The sequence below is a fragment of the Scophthalmus maximus genome, chromosome 13 (genome assembly GCF_022379125.1).
Source record: "Scophthalmus maximus strain ysfricsl-2021 chromosome 13, ASM2237912v1, whole genome shotgun sequence".
NCBI lineage: Eukaryota > Metazoa > Chordata > Actinopteri > Pleuronectiformes > Scophthalmidae > Scophthalmus > Scophthalmus maximus.
Genome location: NC_061527.1, coordinates 14,454,870 through 14,474,531, shown reverse-complemented (window position 1 = coordinate 14,474,531; position 19,662 = coordinate 14,454,870). Strand labels below are relative to the sequence as shown.

Here is a 19,662-nt window from a genome sequence, read left to right as displayed (position 1 = left end):
CCTGATACGTGTAGCCCCACAGTTTTCCACATATTTGTGCAGGTAATTATAGCTTAGATGTGAAACACCCTCAGATGTCACGCTTAAAGAGGGGATACACGTCGCCAGCACACTTTAAAGGTAATCTCCTCCTCCCCTTCTCCTTGTCTTCCACCACTTTTTTTCCACTGTGTGTGTGTGTGTGTGTGTGTGTGTGTGTGTGTGTGCGTGTGTGCGTGTGCGTGTGCGTGTGTGTGTGTGAGAGAGTGAGACTATGTCGATGTGCATGTGTGCAGATGAGCAATGGGTTAGCAATGAGACAACCAGAGCCCCGGGACATGTCAGAGAGAAAGATAGGGAGTGAGAAGAACTGAAATGAAATCCAAAAGGAATGAGGAGGTCAGAGAAAAGAGGAGCAGAGTGCAGACACAAAATCGCTTTTTCCATCAGTCAGACTCTGCGGCCAGCACATCCCCTCAAATCCAAACTTACACACCCGTCACAAAATGTAAATATTTGGATATGGGTAAGGTTGGATGTTACTTAATTCCTCCCTTTTTAAAATGTCCTGTTTAGGTGAACGTGGTCCAAGAAACACAAAGTGTGCTGCATGATTTGATACGACGCATGGGAATCTTATTTTGATTTCATTTCTGCTGTTTCTCTTAGAAACCCTTGCCCAGCCTTTGGACACGTTCACTATCCAGGGCCCACACTATTCAATCCGCTTCTTACCATAAATGCTCAACAAAATGCTGCCATGCACAGCCAGAAACTTCTGGATCTGTACAGAGGAAAACATTCCTCCTGGATATGTGCTGTATTTTACTTTTAGTGATTTCAAATAATTTTCAGATCACTAATTTGTATCCTGGGGCTGTGTAATTTCGGAAGAAGGCCAATCTGAATTGGACAACCAAACACAAATACAAATCAAACCAAATATCTAAAAGTAATGCTGACATATGGGGAAAAAAACGAAAGACTGGGACCAAGCACAGGGAGGGTCTCAGGCACAGACAGACCACGTGTTGGTATCCGAACACCATGTGCCTTTCCTCATATGGATTCACACATACAGCATATTGGAAAAACTTTATGTCATCACATTTCATATGATCATATAATCAAGAAATACATTGTTGTGATACTTCAGCTGCAGCGCCAGGAACGAAGGCGCCTCCTCTGTGACCGCAGCACTTGTGAGGATGCAGCGTCAGCTCCGGGCCCAATGTCTTCTCCAGCAGGAGGATGGCACAGGAGCTGCCCCGATTGAAATAGACCCGACAGACTGTCGGTGACGCTGCGAACGAGGCTCCACCTCACCAGGAGGAGGACAACCCTCCTGCTGAGAGGAAACCGGATTCTGACACCTATCACGCTGCCATCCCCTAAAAACCCTAACCCAGTTTTCCTTCTTCAGCCCTGAGGTGGCAACACTGAAATGTGTCGACAGTGTGCCATTTCTCTCTCTCTCTCTATCTCTCTCTCCCTCTCACACACACACTCACACACTCACACACTTAGAATCTCGAGAGTCCTTGCATAAAATAGCCCATGCTGATGGAAACTCCGGCTGACCAGTGGTCGGGCCAGGTACTCTATCAGATTGGGAGCTGCCTGCCTTTGCCGGCTCAGCAGTGCCCAGACTGACCCCGGCAGACCGCCAGTCTCCTTACCGCTCTGCTGCTCGGCGGCTCCGCCACCTCCCACCGTGACCTTTGACCCCTGCCCAGGAGACAGGCGCCACCGATATGATGAAATTTCTCTGCGACATGGGCCAGTGGCCTCAGCTGCAATGCGACCCGGGGAAAATAAATATGGGTGTTTATTTGGCGAGCGTGAGAGGGGCCCACAGGGCTGGAGCCGCCCTCGGGTTTCCGAAAAGTAGTGGTGCACTGAAGCCATTTTTGTTCCACATCTTATCTCCAAAAATATACAGTATGTGGGTGCAAATAAGCCACTGCGGTTTGACACTGCACCGATGCTATCCTGTACCGTTGTAATGCTGAGTGTGCTGAGATAGTTACACAGGGCTTTGTTGTTTCCTCGCAAACAGATACATTTACTTGATGAGTCATGATGTTAATTTAGCGACCCCCCCCCCGTTTGGGCAAAGGGAGGATAATAGGTGACATGGATTCCTGGAGATTTGATTGTAGAGCTTGCACCCTCTGAGGCACTTGGGTTTCTCCAGCCGTTCCCATTCGGTGCGTTCACAAAGAATTTGGTACTAGCCGGCTCTCGCAGCTGTCAACCTACATCAACCTCCAAGAACGGAGTAGAACCATGCATCGTAAGCCGCCTTTGTTTCTACTGCCTAAGAACGCCCTCTCAAAGACACATCCACATCTCTCTGCGATCTACAGAGACTATAGAGACGGCTCAGAAAAGACAGAGCTCGTCATTAGACCACAAAGGTTCTAAAGAAGACTTTGGCAGCCGAAAAGTCTCTCCGTCCCTCCTGCGCTATTGCAAACGTCACCACTACAAAAATATCCTTGCTCTAAAACTGCCACTCCGCCTCCTCTTATTCCTCAGGTTAGGGAGGTCGAAAACTTTTTGTTTAATAACAATATCCTATGAGGTCACAGCCCCCCCACCCCCACGACAACTACCCTGCGGAGCTGGAGAAGCCAGTGCCAAAAGACCTGCGCTTGTCTCCCTGACTCGCTCGTGGTTCCACTTCCAGGTGCCTCTGACGAATCCACGTTGTGACAGATGATAAATCACCATCAGAGCAGAGTTAAAGGATACTGTAAGCAGCTACTTTTATTGAGAACAAATAATATGTGGGCCGGCAAAGTTTGGATCCTTTCCCAACTCTCCCTTCAAGAATTGCTCATGTTTCAGATTAGCGTTAGTGGTGAGACGATGTGCATCAATTTTCAACCCCACGGCTGCCTCTTCTTTCTTTTTTCCTGCTATTCCAGTCAGTCTCTATCTCTGCCTTTCTCTCTCCAGTGTCTCACTTCCCTTTCTTCTGATTCCCACCCACGCATTTTCTCTTTGACTCTCTCTGTCTATCCATCCTTCTCTGACCTCATCGCCCCTGCAGTCAAGCGTAGAGGGATCCAATCAACCATAGTGTTCAGATTAAATCACAAATTATTATAATTGAGAATAATGGTTTCCATGTCAGTTTCAGTTCAGCTCTGAATTGTTCTCATACATATCTGGAAAGGAAGGGGGTTGGAAGCTCAGTCCGGCTCAGTTGTGCCGTGGAGGGGTGAAATTCAAGTTCTCCGTGGTCCAATTTTCGACTGAATTTCCGTGGCAATAAAACTCTTATCTGAATTTGAGCACCTGTCCTGTAAACGTTTTACTGTTCACCGTAAATTCAGTGCATTCTGCCTGTGCTTTCCACTGAAGAACAATAGATTATGAGGAATCAAAGTCAAGCAGACGTTCCCCAGGAACATGAATCAGTTTCTAAAGTTGGACATTTGTTTTGCTACAAAATTCTGTTAGAGTGTAATTTAAAACAGAGTAGCTTTTCGGGCCTGTGTCTGCCAGCAGAGGTCAGTTGGACTGACAAAGACGAGGGACGTGAACCTCAAAGTAGGAAAACGGCAAATCTACAGGATATGACAGACTTCACAAACTGCAAAGCCTTCCTAACAGCATTACCACTTGTCCTCTCTTCATTACTGACAAGCCCAGTGGGCCTTGCTGATCTTATTTCCAGGGGCAATGAAGCTCTGAGGCATGTGCAGAGTATGCAGTGCGATTTTGACAACGTAGTTAGGAGGTGATGATGAAAGAGGAGAGGCTATGAGCCGAATGCCTCTCAAATTAGCCCCGGAGACCTCCGACCTGTCACATGGAGGCTTAGGCCTTCGCAGATTCTGTTGCAACCGCGGCACCAATGTGCTAGTACAGAGTTTTGCACGCGTACAGTGTGCCTTCGTGTGTGGCGTGCTGTGCATGCAGAGCACGTGTGTTCGGGGCTGTGAACACACACACACACACACACACACACACACACATACTGAGATGTTTCCTTAACATCCTTAATGCAGATCAAAGGTTGTATATGAACAGATCGTCCTCATTGCAGATTTTTCTGCGACCTCCCACAGATTGAAAAATGGTCACCAGCCTCTTAACACAGGTGACCTGCAGCTGACTGAGGCGTTTCTTTATCATTACACGAGAAATTAAACGTGGATACGCTCCCCCGTGTTTTGCTCACCGATTAATTTGGTTATTTCGTTCGTCGTTCAATCGCCGGTAACAATGACGGAGAGCAAGAGTGACAGTCTGCTTTAATGAAAGAGAGAGCTGTGTGCTCTCCTCACCTTCCCTTATCTGTTCTGGATGCATGTTGCTCAGAGCAATGCTCTCTGTGCAGATTCAGCTGTTGAATTTGTTTGTTTAGTGAGGTGGAGGGACATCCATAACCGTAAAACTGTCTCCAGCAGAACCGTTTTAATCACCTTGTCTCTCCTTAAATTGTCTTCTCCCACATTCTCTGTCTGTTCCTTTGAAAGAATGTGCAACACCCAAAACCTGTTCACATGCACTCAGCGTTTACAATTATAGAGTCCAACTTGTTTGTCTTCAAAGACACAAGCAGGCAGATACAGGAAATTATATAACTCCTCTTACCTGAGAGAAGTTGAGCCCATTGAGGGGGTGACACTGCTCCTCCACCCGCTCCACTGCCCCTGTCGTCTTCCTCATCCTCTCAGCTTCTTGGGCCAAGAACAGGTCCAGCACCGGTGTCCCCCTGGACCGGACGTCCCACTCTGTCAGCGAGTTGACCATCAGCATCACCCACACAGGCCTTTTCCTCTCCCAGTTTCCCGCGATGGCGTTAAAGAGGTAGTCGGCATACAGGCCGCGGCCGCGCTGGTCGGCGGTCATCCAGTGAGGCAGCATGTGTTTGACATAGTCCAGGTGGCGTTTGAGGCGGCGGTACAAGTCCCGAGGTAGCAGGGTCTGCAGGTTCTCCCCGTGGGGCAGCAGCTGGCAGCTAGTCAGCTTGGAGATGGTGAGAGGGTCGGTCAGGTCCAGCTCAAAGAAAACATTTGCGCTGTTGTGGAAAGCCTGCTTCGAGCTGTCGGGGATGAAGTCCCAGACTCGTGTGTAGGGAACGTGGATGGTACCAAACAAGTAAGACGGTGGATGAGGAGGTGCACGCTTTACCGTCCACAGGAAGGAGTTCATGTCACTTTGCTGCGGGGGAGTCAGAGGCAGGGGGAGAGGAAAGAAAATCAAAGATGAAGGCAGAGATCTTTAGAGCAAAAGGTAACACAAATACCAGAACCATCACATTGGAGAAATTCAACCTGCCTCAAAACTAAAGCTGACACATTTTTCCTCTATTGTGGTTAACTGGCTCATAGGCTGGGTCAACAAGTTAAAGATTGAAGTACCATTGTGAGATGACGGCAGCTCGAGGCTGCGCTGCGAGATCCTTGCTGCCGTGGTGCAAGCGGGGAGTTTATAGAGGGGCCTTCTGGGCTGTAAACAGACCCCCGTGTATTGTCGAGGTGCATACCTCCGTTGCCAAAGCCTCTTTCGGCCTGGGAAGCATTTTGAAGGCTGCAGTGCAAATATACTGCACTGGAGCTCATAAAAGCCAAACACTGAAAGAAACCTGCTCTCCATTCTGACCCCGCTGTGATACTTTCTTTTTTTCATACACACCAGGCAGGGATATGTGGTGCTGACAGCCGTAAGTTCAGCACTGTATTTTTCCTGGATGGTTTATATTACAGGAAGTGTTTGTCTACTGTGGTTATCTCTAAACAAAGCAATGTCACGATGGAAATTAAATAATCGCAGCCACTTTCAATGAGCATGCGGCCCTATTGAATTTAAAATATGTTTCTTGTTAAGGCACTCTGAAAATGTGCCGTGCATGTGACTTTGATGTTGGCATTATTCAAATATGAAAAGGGAAGAAAAAGAACTTGCTTCTCTAAACAATATCAAACTTCTGGCTTCTGACACACAGTGTAATCAGGCATTTGAGGGATGAAGCCCATTACTGTAAAATAAAGTTATTCTTAGAAAATGTTTACTTCTAAAATTTAATCATGATTTCCTTCAGCATGTGTTCCAGTTGTATTTCTCGCTGCCAACGCTGCCTCTGCCATGTAAAACCTTTCAAACAGAGCTGCCAAAAAGCGAGGGAAGTCGTCTCGCTGGATGTTCTGTTATCATCATAATTAACTGCAATGAAAATACGGTCATCTTTTTTTTTCTGTCTCAATCTCCATATAGACAAAATAAATCTAAAGTGCTATATTCAATTTCAGAGCAGCGTTTAGACCTTCAGATAAGTGTTTAAACAGATTTTTTTTCTTTTCTTTTTCAAACATTTGATTTCAACTTTCACATTGGCGAGCAATCTTTCTTTTCTCAAGGTCTACATGCAGACTCTTTGGGGGGGGGGGGGGGGCACGGAAAGTGGAAGGAGATTCGAGATCTCCACTTTTCTGGAGCGCCCAGACGCGCATGGGCTGCTTTTTTTTTTTTTTTTTTTATTTAATGGGGAAAATGACTCCTAACAGAAAACAGAGACCACTGTACTGACGCATTACAAATCACATGGAGCGAGGGAGGGAGCACGAAGCCCTCTGTGATCTGACACAACGGACCCGTGCTCCACAAATGCACTAATGAAACAAATGCCTGTGATCTCCCAACGACTCCTAATGACAAACCGCAATAACACTGACACTCGGTGCACAACCGCAAGTGTCTCCGTTTAAAAGCTGCGACCACTGCTATATATAGGCCTGTTGCGATCGTCCCCTGAAGGCATCGTGTTGGATGAGATGTGTGCAGTCATGATTTTGATTAACTTTTCTCCCCCCCTCCTCCTCCTCCCGTCGTGTGGATTCAAAGCGGGGGGGGGCACCGGGGCCCTGTAACGACCTGGAGAACCGAGCGGCTGCTCTGCCCCGCCGCCCTCCCGCACACCCCGCAAACCCCGCGTCCAGAACTTCACCAGTAGGCCCGCTGAGTGTTTTAAAGGGGCCGCGCGCTGTTGCGCTCGGAACACGACCACTTTCTGAAAAGGTCAAACGCCTTTTCTCTTCTGGTTTTGTGCACACGGGGTCAGGTCACCCGCGGGTGTTCCGCCGCTCCGCGTTTGTCACATGAACAGCCGTAAAGTTGGCGAGCGGTTATAACGACTCTCCTGGCAAACTTCTGTCATTTCTGAGGCCCGCGGGTCTCCTCACGGAGCAGGGGAGCTCAGACATATAGGACTGAACCCTGAGCAATAACCTTTATTATTATATAGAAATCGGCAAATGATTATCATTATTATTATTACTATTATTATTGTTATTATTATAGGCAGTTATTAGACTTATCTTTGTCAATTCACATTAATCCTACAAATATAGAATGTACAGTATATTCACTATTCATTTCATATCAATGATCCTATTAATTAATACGAGGGATTCGCGTTCAAAATGTTGTAACCTTTGACCTTATAATAGCCCATACACATTTAAGGGGTGGGGGGGTTTCCTGATAAATGTGTTGCGTGATTGTTAATAAATACATAAGCGCGATAAGAAGCTGATAAGAATGAGCCCTAAGCACGGTGTCGTTGTTAATTCTGACCACACAACTTTTGGGATAATCATTCTCACCGCAAGTGTCCCTGCTCTGTCTCGGTGCTGTGGCTGATGAACAAACTGTCACACTGGGGCCCACATCGTATCAAACACCTTCTCTTCCCAGTGGTGAGTTTATAGGCTCTGTACGGTAGGTTCAGGGCAGTGTCCTCGACTCACCGACTCCGGCGCGTCGCACTGCCTCGGTCGCTCCGGTCGCCGTGCGCCCCAGGGCGCCGCGGTGCGCAGCAGGGCGCTCAGGAGGAGCCAGCGCAGTCCGCGCGGACAGAGCATCGTGTGGCGTCGAGCTGATCTCTCCTCCTCCGTGCTCTCGTCCGTTCCCCAGTCTCCCTTGAAATTAATAAAAGAAACAAACAAAAAACAAAAAAACAAAAAAAAAAGCCGTTACCGGTGGCCTCTGGGCTCACATGTGCGTCTCGGCTGGAGGACCATTCCGCCTCTTCGTCATTCCCGACACCTCCACCTTCACGTGTTGGCTGTACTGTCTCTGGAACGTTTCCCGGCTCCTCTCTCGGTCCCGAACGCAGGAGCTCAAAAGTCTTTGGAGAGTTTCCGCGGTGCGCTCCGCAAGTTTTGGAGCGTCTTGACTGGGAGAGAGGGAGGTGGGACGATTTGAGTAACCCCCCCCCCCACCACCACCACCACCCACAGCCCCCAATACGCTCAACATACACACTCAACACACACACACACACACACACAGCCCTGCTTCCTTTGAGCGGAGGACGCACAGGTTCAGGGAGGGATGGCAGGTTTGCCTGAGTAAAGTCCCACAAGACAGAAGCAGAGAGTGCAGGCTGGTTATATGTTCTCATATAACGTCCCGCAGAGTTTGGACGTTGTCCTCATTCTGCATGGTCATCTTTCTACCTGGTGGTATCAGTCTCCTAAAAGTGGGAATGTGCAGTATGTTGTGCTTATAATGTGCTGATGTGGTTGCTTTCTATTTCTGACCTCCCCTGGTGTATTGGGAAGTCTCACTGAGATCAAAACATCTTTGGTCAAGATCGTTCCAAGGGACTGTAGTGGAAAAGGTTTGGTTTGTCGGCCACTGCTCTGACAGATCGTGGCACTTTGAACTGAAGCTGATTGTGTGACCTGAGAGTATGGCTTCCCTGAAGGAAAGAAAAAAAACAACCTGCTGGCTTGTGTAAGAAGGAAATTTTGCCTCATGATAACTTTATAGATTAAAATGTACAAGTGTTGTGGTCAAAGCACAGTGACGGGTCCTGACAGCAGAGTTAGTGCTCGACCTCGGGGCTGAATGATACAGGGGATCAGGCTAGGATAGAAGTCATTAAGCAATTGATTGAGGTATAGTGTACCTGTTGATTTCTATTATTCCAAGGCGCTACTGTGATATAATGTGTTGTCTCCTATTCTGTAGCAGCTTCAACAAGCCCAACATTTTAACAAATAAATAAATGAATATTTTAACTGCATCTCCCTTTGCAGATGGAAGTCTAGATGTTTAGTCTCTGTAGGTACATGTATGAAATTCCCTCTTGTGCCATGGTATGGGTTTGCTAGTTCTAAAGTGAACAGTGAAGGGTATAACTCTTTACATGAAGAAGAAATGTCCTCGATGGGGCAGAGCCTGGAGGGCAGGTGACACACACACACCACTGGCAAGTCAGAGGTTTGTTTTGTTTGCATTTCAGCGGAGTCATTCCAAAGATGTAAATGAACAATTTTTCAAACGCTGTCACATGCTTCCTCGTCAGCGGGGCCACATTTATCTCTGTCCTCCTCTGTTTGACAACCCGGCTGTGAACGGTACAGTATGAGTGCAGGTTTGCGGCACAGGGCTTTTGACCTTACAGGCATGATTAATGGTTGCAAATAAACAAGTCTGAGTAAAGACAACTGTGAGAGGTGTTTTATTTATTTTTCGTCTCTCTTCTTTAGATGTATTCGTCGTGATGTGGAGCAGGGAGATCTGGCATAAACGCTCGTGATGAAAGAAAGTGGCCCCTCTCGTGTGCAGGCAGCAAATGTCAACGCTCCACTATACTCTGCTATGACCTCAGTTATTGTCCAAGTGGCAGACAGTGTGACAGAGTCAAGTAGTGGGAAATTTATCATGGAGACCCCTCAAACAAGTGGCACGGGGCCCCTCCCTGCAGCCCAGTGGCGGACGGACCTTGGACAAGCAGCTCTTTGTCCTCGGCCATGTTTTCCACTCCTCTCCACTCCTCTTCTCACCACTCTGTGCTCACTTCTGTTTCTGTGCAGCTCTGTTAGCGGCCGACCGTCCCTGTGCCCTCATTGTGTTCCCTACTCCGATGAGGCAGCTCGGGCCGACGTGTCTTTGATCAGCTCGCTCCACGTTGTAAAACTCTGACGCCTCTGCCCTTTGACCCTTGACTCGGACGACTTTTACTGGGTGCCATTCATCAAGACTCGATCATCTGAGAGGCCGAAAAGTCAACATTTCTGAGTTTTATGCATTTGCACAATGGCATACTTGAGTGCAGCCTTAGCTGCGTGAAAGCAGCGTATAAAGGAATAACACAATAAAACCATATTGATCTAATTTAATCTTTTTTTTTTTATCCTTGCTGCTCTGTTTCTACTCTTTGTGGCTTTTGCGTAGAGACAGGTGTGGGATTTCAGTAAGCGTTTTTTGTCTGCTCCCCTACGGCCACCTGTGGACTCGGGTACCTGCTTTAACCACACCTTGCAGAATGCTTCTCTTTGAAGGAGCTATTCACATTCTTGGCCGGCAAAAAGTGGGATTATGAGCGGCTGGCTGCGGGAGATTCCTGGACAGGGGCCCGCGCTTACAGCAGAGCGTGCGTATAGCTGGGGACGGAGGAAGACTTTAAAGTTAATGTTCTGTAAGGAGACCATAGAAACGAGCACTTAAAAAAACACATCTGGGGAGGCGTTAGAGAGAGAGAAGGGAGGGAGGCAGGATAATAAAGAAAAAAGGCTGTTTTTGAAATTGTTATAATTGAGTATATCTTGCAGCAAACCCCCTGCCAGTATTGATGCTTTCCGCCTCTTTTATTAACTGTGGCATATTTTTTTCCTCAATGTGTCCATTATACACAGTATGTACCCCATGTGGACAGACAGACAAAAAGCACACAAGGAGGGAGGGAGGGAGTGAAGTGGCCTTATTAATGTCTGTGGCCCTGCAGCTCTAAGGATCCTGTGTCTACTTGTCCTTTCGGCTCCATGGCTGCTTGTCTGTCTGATGTTGAGCAGAAGTCCCGCCACAAAACCCCAACGTTAACTCCCTCCCTCTGTCCCGGCATCATTACTCGTGTATTGGTCCATAATGACAGAGGTACCTCTCGTACATTTGCTACCGCTGCTACTGTCCCACATGAAAAGGGAATGTTCTCATCCACATCCACTGATCTGTTCCTGTACGAAGGGGTCGCTGGAGTTGGTAATACATTATGTGCATTTTGTTTGTTGTGTACACAGGGACCCCTAGTGGTGTGAAGTAGAATCAAGATCATGCACGGTGTGGACAAAGGTAAGAAGGACAGAGGGAGACGGCTGACCCGGGGGCAGAAAGAACATGTGAGTTTGATGGATATGAAGGAGTGGCCCATAGCTTCAGGCAGCCATACCTCACAGACAGACTGACTGACAGACTGCAAAGGCCACACTGAAGGCTCGTTCTCTCTCTGTCTGTCTGTTGTCTCTGCTCTCAGCTGGACTACACACACACACACACACACTCCCTCCACTATCTCCACCCGCCTCTTGCACAGGCTCCAATATCCTCTGTCCAGCTTTGAAGATATTGAGGAATAATATTGACAGAGTCTCTGGTGAAATGTTATTGCGGTTTCCCTTTCCGGATGTCCTGGGAAAAAAGGAGGTAAAAGGAAAGTATGGGAAGTGGTAGAGAAGGAGGAGAGTAATGTTACGAGGTGGAATATGTCAAAGAATGCCAGAATCTGAATCTGTTCAAGTCCAGTTGTGGAGATGAGACTGAGACTTTCAGCTGATGTCTGTGGAACATGCAGACAAGGATTTAGATGATGTTTACTGATAACCAGTTCGGCATTAAGTTGTTTTCTCCACTGTCTCAGCAGTGGTGTCCCCTGTGGCATGTCAACACATGCAGTGGATGGTAATCCATCCATATTCATCATCCAGAATGAGCAAAAGCAGGTGGGGGGGAGATTAGAGGAAGAGATAAAGTGACAGGGATCACAGTCAGGGCTTTTTTTCTGGAAGCAGTGTGTTGTAGAGGTTTTTTTTGGCTGTCATTGTTTGGAGGTGATGTGAGGAGAGAGGAATATGAATCCGCAGTGAAGTGATGAAAGTCATATCGGAGGCACTTAATCAGTTCAAGATGGGATTTTCAAATGGTTCAAAGTTCAAATTCCATTCTGTCCCATTCAGATTCATTCAATTCAATGTTATTTGCATGGTGCCGTGTCACAACATACACTATCTCAAGGCACTAAGGTTCAGACCTTACACTATTAACAGTTACCCAACAGCTCATATGCTGTGTAAGTATTTGAAGATGGTGGAGAAAAACAAAGTCCCTTTTAGCAGGGAGAAAGATCTGAACCAGACTCAGAGTGGGAGGCCATCTGCAATGACCGAACTGGTTGATGGGAGAGAAACGGGGGAGAGAGACAGAGACCAGGAACACTTGTACAACCCTTATGTGTTAGTTAGCTCCGTCAAATTTATTGTTATGATGATAACAATAAATGATGAAAATAATAATGGCACTACCTATGGGTGAAACGGTGTTATTGATGATAACATCCGCAACGATTTCAGCACCAATTAATTTATAACATCAAAAACAACATTCCTAATAATGATTATAATAATAATAGTTGAGTAGAAGTGGCAGATTTGGATCCTGCTGTGCATGACGGGAGTTCCCCCGGCAGTCTAATGCCTACAGCAGCATAACTAAGCGATGGTTCAGGACTTACCTGAGCTGCTCCAACTATAAGCTTTATCAAAGAGGAACGATTTGAGTCAGACTTTAAATGTAGAGAGGGTGTCTGCCTCCTGGACATAAACCGGGAGCTGGTTCCATAGGAGAGGATCCTGGTGGCTGAAGGCCCTGCCTCCAATTCTACTCTTAGAGACTCTGGGAACCACAAGTGGTCCTGAGTTTACAGAGCAAAGTGTTGTACATTACCATGAGCTCTTTGAGATGCAATGGAGCTTGATCACGAAGGGGCTTGTATGTCAGGAGAATGATTGTGATTTTTTATTCTGGATTTTAAAGGGAGCCGATGCAGAGAAGCTAACACAGGAGTAATATTTCTAGTTATTTCTAGTTAATTCATAGTTATATAGTGTTCATGCTGCAGCATTTTTCGATCAACTGGAGACATTTCACAGCCTTATTGGGACATCCTGATCATAAAGCATTACAGTAGTCCAGCCCAAAAGCAACAAATGCATGGACTTGGTTTTCAGAATCCCTGTGAGACAGGATGTTTCTAATTTTCAGAAATTTGTACAGGTGGAAACCGGCTGTCCTTTGACATGTCCCGGTCGAAAAAAATTCAGAGGTTCCTCACGGTAGAGCTGGAGGCCAAGCTAACGTCATCCGACATAACTGTATGATCAAATAATGTTTATCTGTTTTTTTTAGGTCCAAGTACAAATTAAAGCTTTATATCTGTAGCAGCAACTGCACTGCAACGTTCATTTACAACAAATCAAACAGCAGGAGGTGTTGTCTCTGATTTCCCTTAAAGTCACACTATTCCCAGATATCACAATCTGGTCCTTAGTGTGTATAAAGAACATTATACTTTACTTTGTAAAGTGTGTGGGATTGACACGTTGAATGGCAATTTCAATGTTTCCTCAAGGTATGAGTCCTGTGTGTATGTTATTCAGCAGTGTTTCTCCATATGAAATAAAGGATGAATGCATTTTAGAGCTATAAATACACAGATCACCTAAGGACACTGCATGCTGAGGTTTCTTGTGATGAGTCGCACACCTGAAGATGACTTTCCATTCAGAGGTAATCACAACATTGTCAAGATGGCTCCTGTCCCGAGATTGTAGTCGAGCAAAAGTTTTGATCATAATGTTTATTTTTTCATAAATGGGCACACAGTCAGGGATTTTTCTTCACAGAGAGCCATATCCTGTATTTGTTTTCTTGAGCCTCTAATGTGCTCACATCAAAGGCTTGGCCGGCACAGTCATCCCATGATGCACTGTACTGTGCTCTCTCTTACTGATCATTGGCATTGTGAGTAATTGTATTATCCATAGCGGGAACCCGCCTCCTGCTATCTTCTCGCACATTCTGCCCCATTTACCCCTGAGAGCCAAATCAGGAGAGGTGCAGGAGTGAAAGGGCTCTTCCTGCTGATAAATAGATCATCTGCCTTCTGGCCATTCGAATGGTAAAAAAAAATAAATGAGATATGGAGGAATAATGATGTTCCCCCCTCTTTCACAACCACAGTGGCACTGCTGCACTTCTCAGCGCTGGACAATAGACGCATTCAGATTTCCATAATATTATGAAAATACCGTGTGTGTGCTCGTGTGTGTGTGTGTGTGCGTGCGCGTGCGTGCGTGCTTGCATGTGCGTGTGCGTGTCAATAGCCTGTTTGTGGTTCATCCATGTAAAATTGTAAAATTGTGGTTCATCCATGCAGGGGTTCAACAGAGGCTTCCAGAGCCAAATAAGGTCTTTTGCACTGACTGGGGAACACAGCACAAACAGCATGTGTTATGATACCATTAAATGAAATCCTCTGGTCTGCACTGGTGTCCAGGAACCAAACATGAATTCTAGCCCGAAGGATCAGATGAGCTTCTTCTTTAAGTCATCATAAAAAAAAAAGGATCTGGATTTGGACTTGACCTTCTTTTGAAGACGGTCATCTGGTCTAATGAGGTTCTTTGAAGATTATCTTATTGTCCAAGGGGCTTTTATGCCACATGTATAGTAAAATTCATGACATCAAAGCTCGCCCCTGGTGAAGAGATATCATGCTTAAAGATCAACAGAGATGGGGAGGCCTTGCTGTAACCACCGTCTGACCACATTGTTTTCCGAAACAGTTCCCCTTCCTTGCTTCTGTAACGCGAGTTTGTAGGACTGAAAGCAAAGTGTGGCCTCGCGTCTGAGTCCGTGCAGCCTCCGTCGTCCTGGATGTGGAGAGTTCAGTTTGGTGGCAATGAAACTCAGACCGTGTTTATCCTGCGTTTATCCGAGGGTTACTTGGTGTATGTCTAGCACGCCTCTGTCTGTGGTCGCATGGTACATCAGCGGCTGTGGCCGACGTTGGAAATGATTCTGTTTGAGTGGGTAGTGTGCTCGGGCCTTGTTTACCCACATCTGTGAAGCCAGGTGTCCAACACACCACACACCGTGTTCCTGTATTTCACAGCAGAAAATGGCCACATTCTGCTGGATTTAAACGTGTGTTTAGAAGATATAAAATCTCTTCAAATGCTTGGCCTGTTGACTGTGGCCTCCAGCATATGCCTGTGGTTAAAAATTCACAGGAATATGCACATGGAGGGCAAATATCTTGACTCAGCTGCCCCCCCCCGTCAAAGAGCACTGTCCATACGGATAAAAACTATTCCATCTCTCTGTGATTAATAAAAGTGGACTTGAGCGGTGAGTTCAGAAGCGTGAGAGAGAGGGGCTGAATAATGTGAACGCCTGTTTTTCCTGACACACAATAGGACATTTCATGCTTCCTCTCCATCATCTGCTCTTTTCTGAGTCCATGTGTCTTTTCCCCCCCCCCACATCTCCTTTGGTCTTTCTAGCTCTGTTTATTTTCAAGATCAATGAGCGCTTCTGTAACACTTGGCTGGTCTGCTCCCACCAACCCAGTCCACAAGTCCAAATGTCGGTCTGGATATACGTTCATCTAAATATGCGACGGGAAGGAGAGCAGGAGAGATAGAGAGCAGAGGAGAATTCAAATAAACACAAAGGGAAAAGGTAGTAATGGAAAACACTTGACTTGAAGAGACGCAGGAATATCTGAGAGAAAGATGATTAATTCTGACCGATGGCTCTATGGATACATCCCAGACATAATTTATATCTTTAAAGGTCATTTTTAGTGTCTGCAATTAATGGTTAGTAGATAGAGGGTGGAGGGGGAGGAGGTGGAAGCTTTCAGGATCTGTCTCTGTATGACAACCTGACTGTGGAGTCTGATAAAAACAGAGACATACACAGACAGTGATACAGATGGACACACACACACACACACACACACACACACACACACACACACACACACACACACACACACACACACACTCACACTCCATACTTCTTACTGCTCTCTGGGCATCGTTCCTACCACTACTCTTCACTCACACATCGAGCTGTTCTCGTGCTTGACAGGGAGCAGAGGAGCTGTCAACAGGCCCAGAGCTTGTCAAGAAGCAGGCTGCGCTACCAGGCTACACTGCCACAGACACACACACAGACACACACACACACAGACACACACGCACGCACGCACGCACGCACGCACGCACGCACGCACGCACACAGATATAAACACAGATTCTCACATGCATATGCAGTCGGGACGTGTCAAACAGCATGACTTCTATGACAGAATACACACAGACATGCCTGCATGGTTGATCAAGAGACACACATTTAAACAGCATGACCCTCATGACTGAATACACAAACACGCACGTTTACACCCGCGCAGAGACTAATACACAAACAGTCGTCCAGGAAGGGTCTGGGAGCAAATTTTTCTGCTTCTTCAGCTGATCCTGAACATGTGTCAAGGCTATACTGTAATCGACTGTAAGAGGCTGAGAAAAGAAAATACACCAACTTCTCCACTCCTCTCAGCCTCCACATTTATTTATGGTCTCGCCTGGAGCTGTTTGGGCTGCCACGAGACGTGTGCATCCTGTGCTGCCACGTGTGTGTGTGTGTGTGTGTGTGTGTGTGTGTGTGTATAATAATATCACTAACCACTTAACTTCTCCAGCGCATCAGACCGAAAACGTTGTCTTAGATTGGTTCTTGTATAATTATTGGTGCTGTGTAAATATGCTTTGTTTTGCCAAACCGGGCTGAGAGCATACAGCTAAAGGCTCCTGTGGTTTGAGTAGAAACCATAACATCGTGATGAAGGCCTCGGGTCTCCACCTGACCTCACTGAGACCAGGGAGACCGGGAGCAACACCGATACATATACAGACTGCATCAGCACTATGTAACCAACGAGCTACGATTTGCCCTCGTAGTGTACATAAAGTAAATTAAAAGAGAAAACATCGACAGAGACCATGAACGTGGAGGTCTGACAGAGCATTATTTGAAATGTTAAAAACACAAACAAGTTGCTACACAATCGAACTTTGAAAACTGGAAATTATGTAATGTCTCATAGACTTATGTGAAACCTAAAAAATGTATTAAACTTTGTATTTTTCACAAAATAAGCGGCAGTCACTAAAGACACAATGCTGCTTTGAGCTAAATGTTAATATCAGCATGCTGCAGTAACATGATCACAATGACAGCGCTGATATCCACTTTGAGATTGCTTTTAGCAATGAAAAGGGCTCTATAAATGAAATGTATTATTATTATTATTATCCTGACAGTCTAGCATGTTGATATTTGCTGTTTAGCACAAAACACACTGTCCAGCTGGGGCCTGAGGGAGAACGTGAATGGTACCAAAGACTATGAGCAATCCACCCAGTAGTTGTTGTTGACAATACCAATCCAATCCATTCATCTTTTATTTCAGGCATTTTTCAGGCAAGTTCCAGTGATTTCATTAGAACTTGACACAATGCTTAATTTAGTTTTCATGATATTAACTGTGAAAGTTTCAAGTAAGTGTATCAATCAAACAACGTGACCGATAATGTCTAATCTAGATTTAGCCACATTTTTTTGAGTACCCTACTAAACTTATACATTTCCTTTTTTGGTGTGCCTTTTTAAGAGTCATTATATATTGAGATAAAGTCATGGCAACAGAATAGTAACGTGTGTTAAAGCTCTTTCCCTCAGCTGTGAAAGAGCTTTAACACGCATAGGACTTTACAGACGTTACAGCCCTTTACAGACATGAGTTCAGCGGTGACCATGCTGACCACTGTGGCCTACACAGAGGCCTGATGATAGCAGCCTGGGTCTGACTGCCGAGGGTTGAAGCATACATTACACTCCGGGGAGTTCAGAACTCTGCAGCCCAGTCAGGGAGACAGTCGGTTGATTTATGAGCCCGAGCTGCCCAGCGCAGTCCGCTGGGTCGAGGCACGCCACCATGATTAAAAGTCACATCCGAGCCAATGCACCGTCCACTCACTCAACGCGCCGCACACGCCCAGAGATGACTACGTTCTGTTTTGATATCGGGAGGCTCTCAAATGAAGTTGACAGAGTAGCATTTACTAAGTAATTTGAGCACACGGAATACAGAGTCTACTGTTCTTGTGAAGTTGCGTTTGGATTTTGTCCTTCGTAACTTTGAAACGTTTTTCCCCTATTTGCTGCCAGTTTATCTTTGCTTCCCCTCATCCTCTCACTATCCTATCCCTACATTCACACACAACTAGACATGCAGTGAATTTTATACTCCGAAATGTCCCGGCCATTCAAAATCAAATGATGCAGAAATACCACTAAAACACAAAAACCTTTTTATGCTGTTGCTGAAAATGGTAGCGGTGTAGTCGGTCCAAGCAAGGAGCTTAATTTGTATCGCACCTTTCACAGGCCCTAGTCACAAAGTGCTTTACAATCAAAGTGTATTAATGCAAAGGGGGCAGATATAAGACATAACAAATTATTACATGTCAGCTAAAAAGGCTGTCAGAACAGATTTCAGCTGATTTTTTAAAAGAGTCTACAGAATCCAACTACCTCAAGATTATTTGGATATGATTCCAACGCTTAAGGGCTACCGTCTGGAAAGCACAACCCCCACCCCCTAAAAAAAAGTCCAGGGTAGAGACATGCATAAGATAACGTCTCTTGGACGAGGATGGTAAATGGGGAATGACATGCTGTCGACGCTGTGGTTTAGTTTTGCCGCCAGAAGAGGGAGATAACGATATGGAGGCTTCGGCGTACCACTTCTACTGCAAATGGACAGATCCAAAACCCAATATTTTGCAACGCCAGGGCCCAAAATTAGCCTATGTTGTTTAGTCAGTGGTTAGAACCCACGACTGTGTCCAACAGATATTGTAAATTCAGTAAGATCACCGTTCGCATCTTACTCCAATATATTTTTGATTTAAGCCCAGTCTGGGCCTTTTGCCTTTTTTTCCCCATGAACAGCGCACATGATCCAACATGCCATGGAGGGAACTTAGATCTGGTGTGGGTGGACAGGTAAACCATTCACAGGAGAGAATATAATCACTATCATTATGATGAATCAATCATAATGACATTTGATTTGTTATTGTGTCATTAGTCCGGCCCAATACAAATGCTGATAATGTAATGGAGGTAATTAAAAGCATCTTTGACGTCCAGATTTCTCACCACTACATTACTGTTATATGAACTGTTATTGCTTATCTACTATAGTTCCATCCCACTGTATCTTTTACTGTTGCCACTGCTCCTCTGTCTCTCACCGCACATCTTTACTTTTGTCTCTGCTCTTGCCATTCACATCCTCTATGTGTTGTAACATCAAACGTTACACATAAAAGCCTCACCGCTGGAAAGAGTTTCTCCCCCCAAAATGTGGTTCTCATTTCATGCTATTATCATATCACTGGACATGTCCACACGCAACTTTTTTTGTTTTGAAGACTGGATTCAGAGAGTAAATGAGCCACAGAGTTGGTAATTTGAGCTCTAATCCCGTCGTAAGCCCTGACAGAGACTCAACTGTTTAGTGGAAACATTTCTGAAGCCAGACATCATTCAGGGAGGGAAAGTGAAGAAGATGTTGATAAAAATGACTGAATGATCCCGCAGTTCCTGTTTGTCTTGGCTTTTTTGGTTGCTATGTGACTGTGGTGAGTGAGAAAGAGAGAGAGAGAGAGAGTGAGCTGAAGAGATAGATGGACAGAGTGAGATTCTGGTTTGGGAGGGAAATAAAATTTGATGTTAGAAATCTCG

The 19,662-nt window shown here is 45.8% G+C and overlaps 1 protein-coding gene and 1 long non-coding RNA gene across 3 annotated transcripts in view; one reads left to right on the top strand and one right to left on the bottom strand.

The window, feature by feature from the left end:
* Positions 1-8,211, bottom strand: part of trabd2b (TraB domain containing 2B) — a 61,818-nt gene extending 53,607 nt beyond the window's left edge. Inside the window, exons 1-2 of one of the 2 annotated variants that reach the window (XM_035646612.2) lie at positions 7,746-8,211; positions 4,591-5,160 (exon numbers count right to left, since the gene is read on the bottom strand). In XM_035646612.2, coding sequence (XP_035502505.2) covers positions 4,591-5,160; positions 7,746-7,859 — 684 coding nt within the window. In that variant the 5' untranslated portion in view covers positions 7,860-8,211. The other variant, XM_035646613.2, reaches the window with a different exon arrangement.
* LOC124850950 overlaps positions 1-19,662 on the top strand; it is a 59,308-nt gene that overhangs the window by 33,372 nt on the left and 6,274 nt on the right. The window contains exon 2 of the long non-coding RNA XR_007032061.1: positions 11,025-11,076. This is a non-coding gene — a long non-coding RNA (uncharacterized LOC124850950). The remainder of the gene's footprint in view (positions 1-11,024; positions 11,077-19,662) is intronic.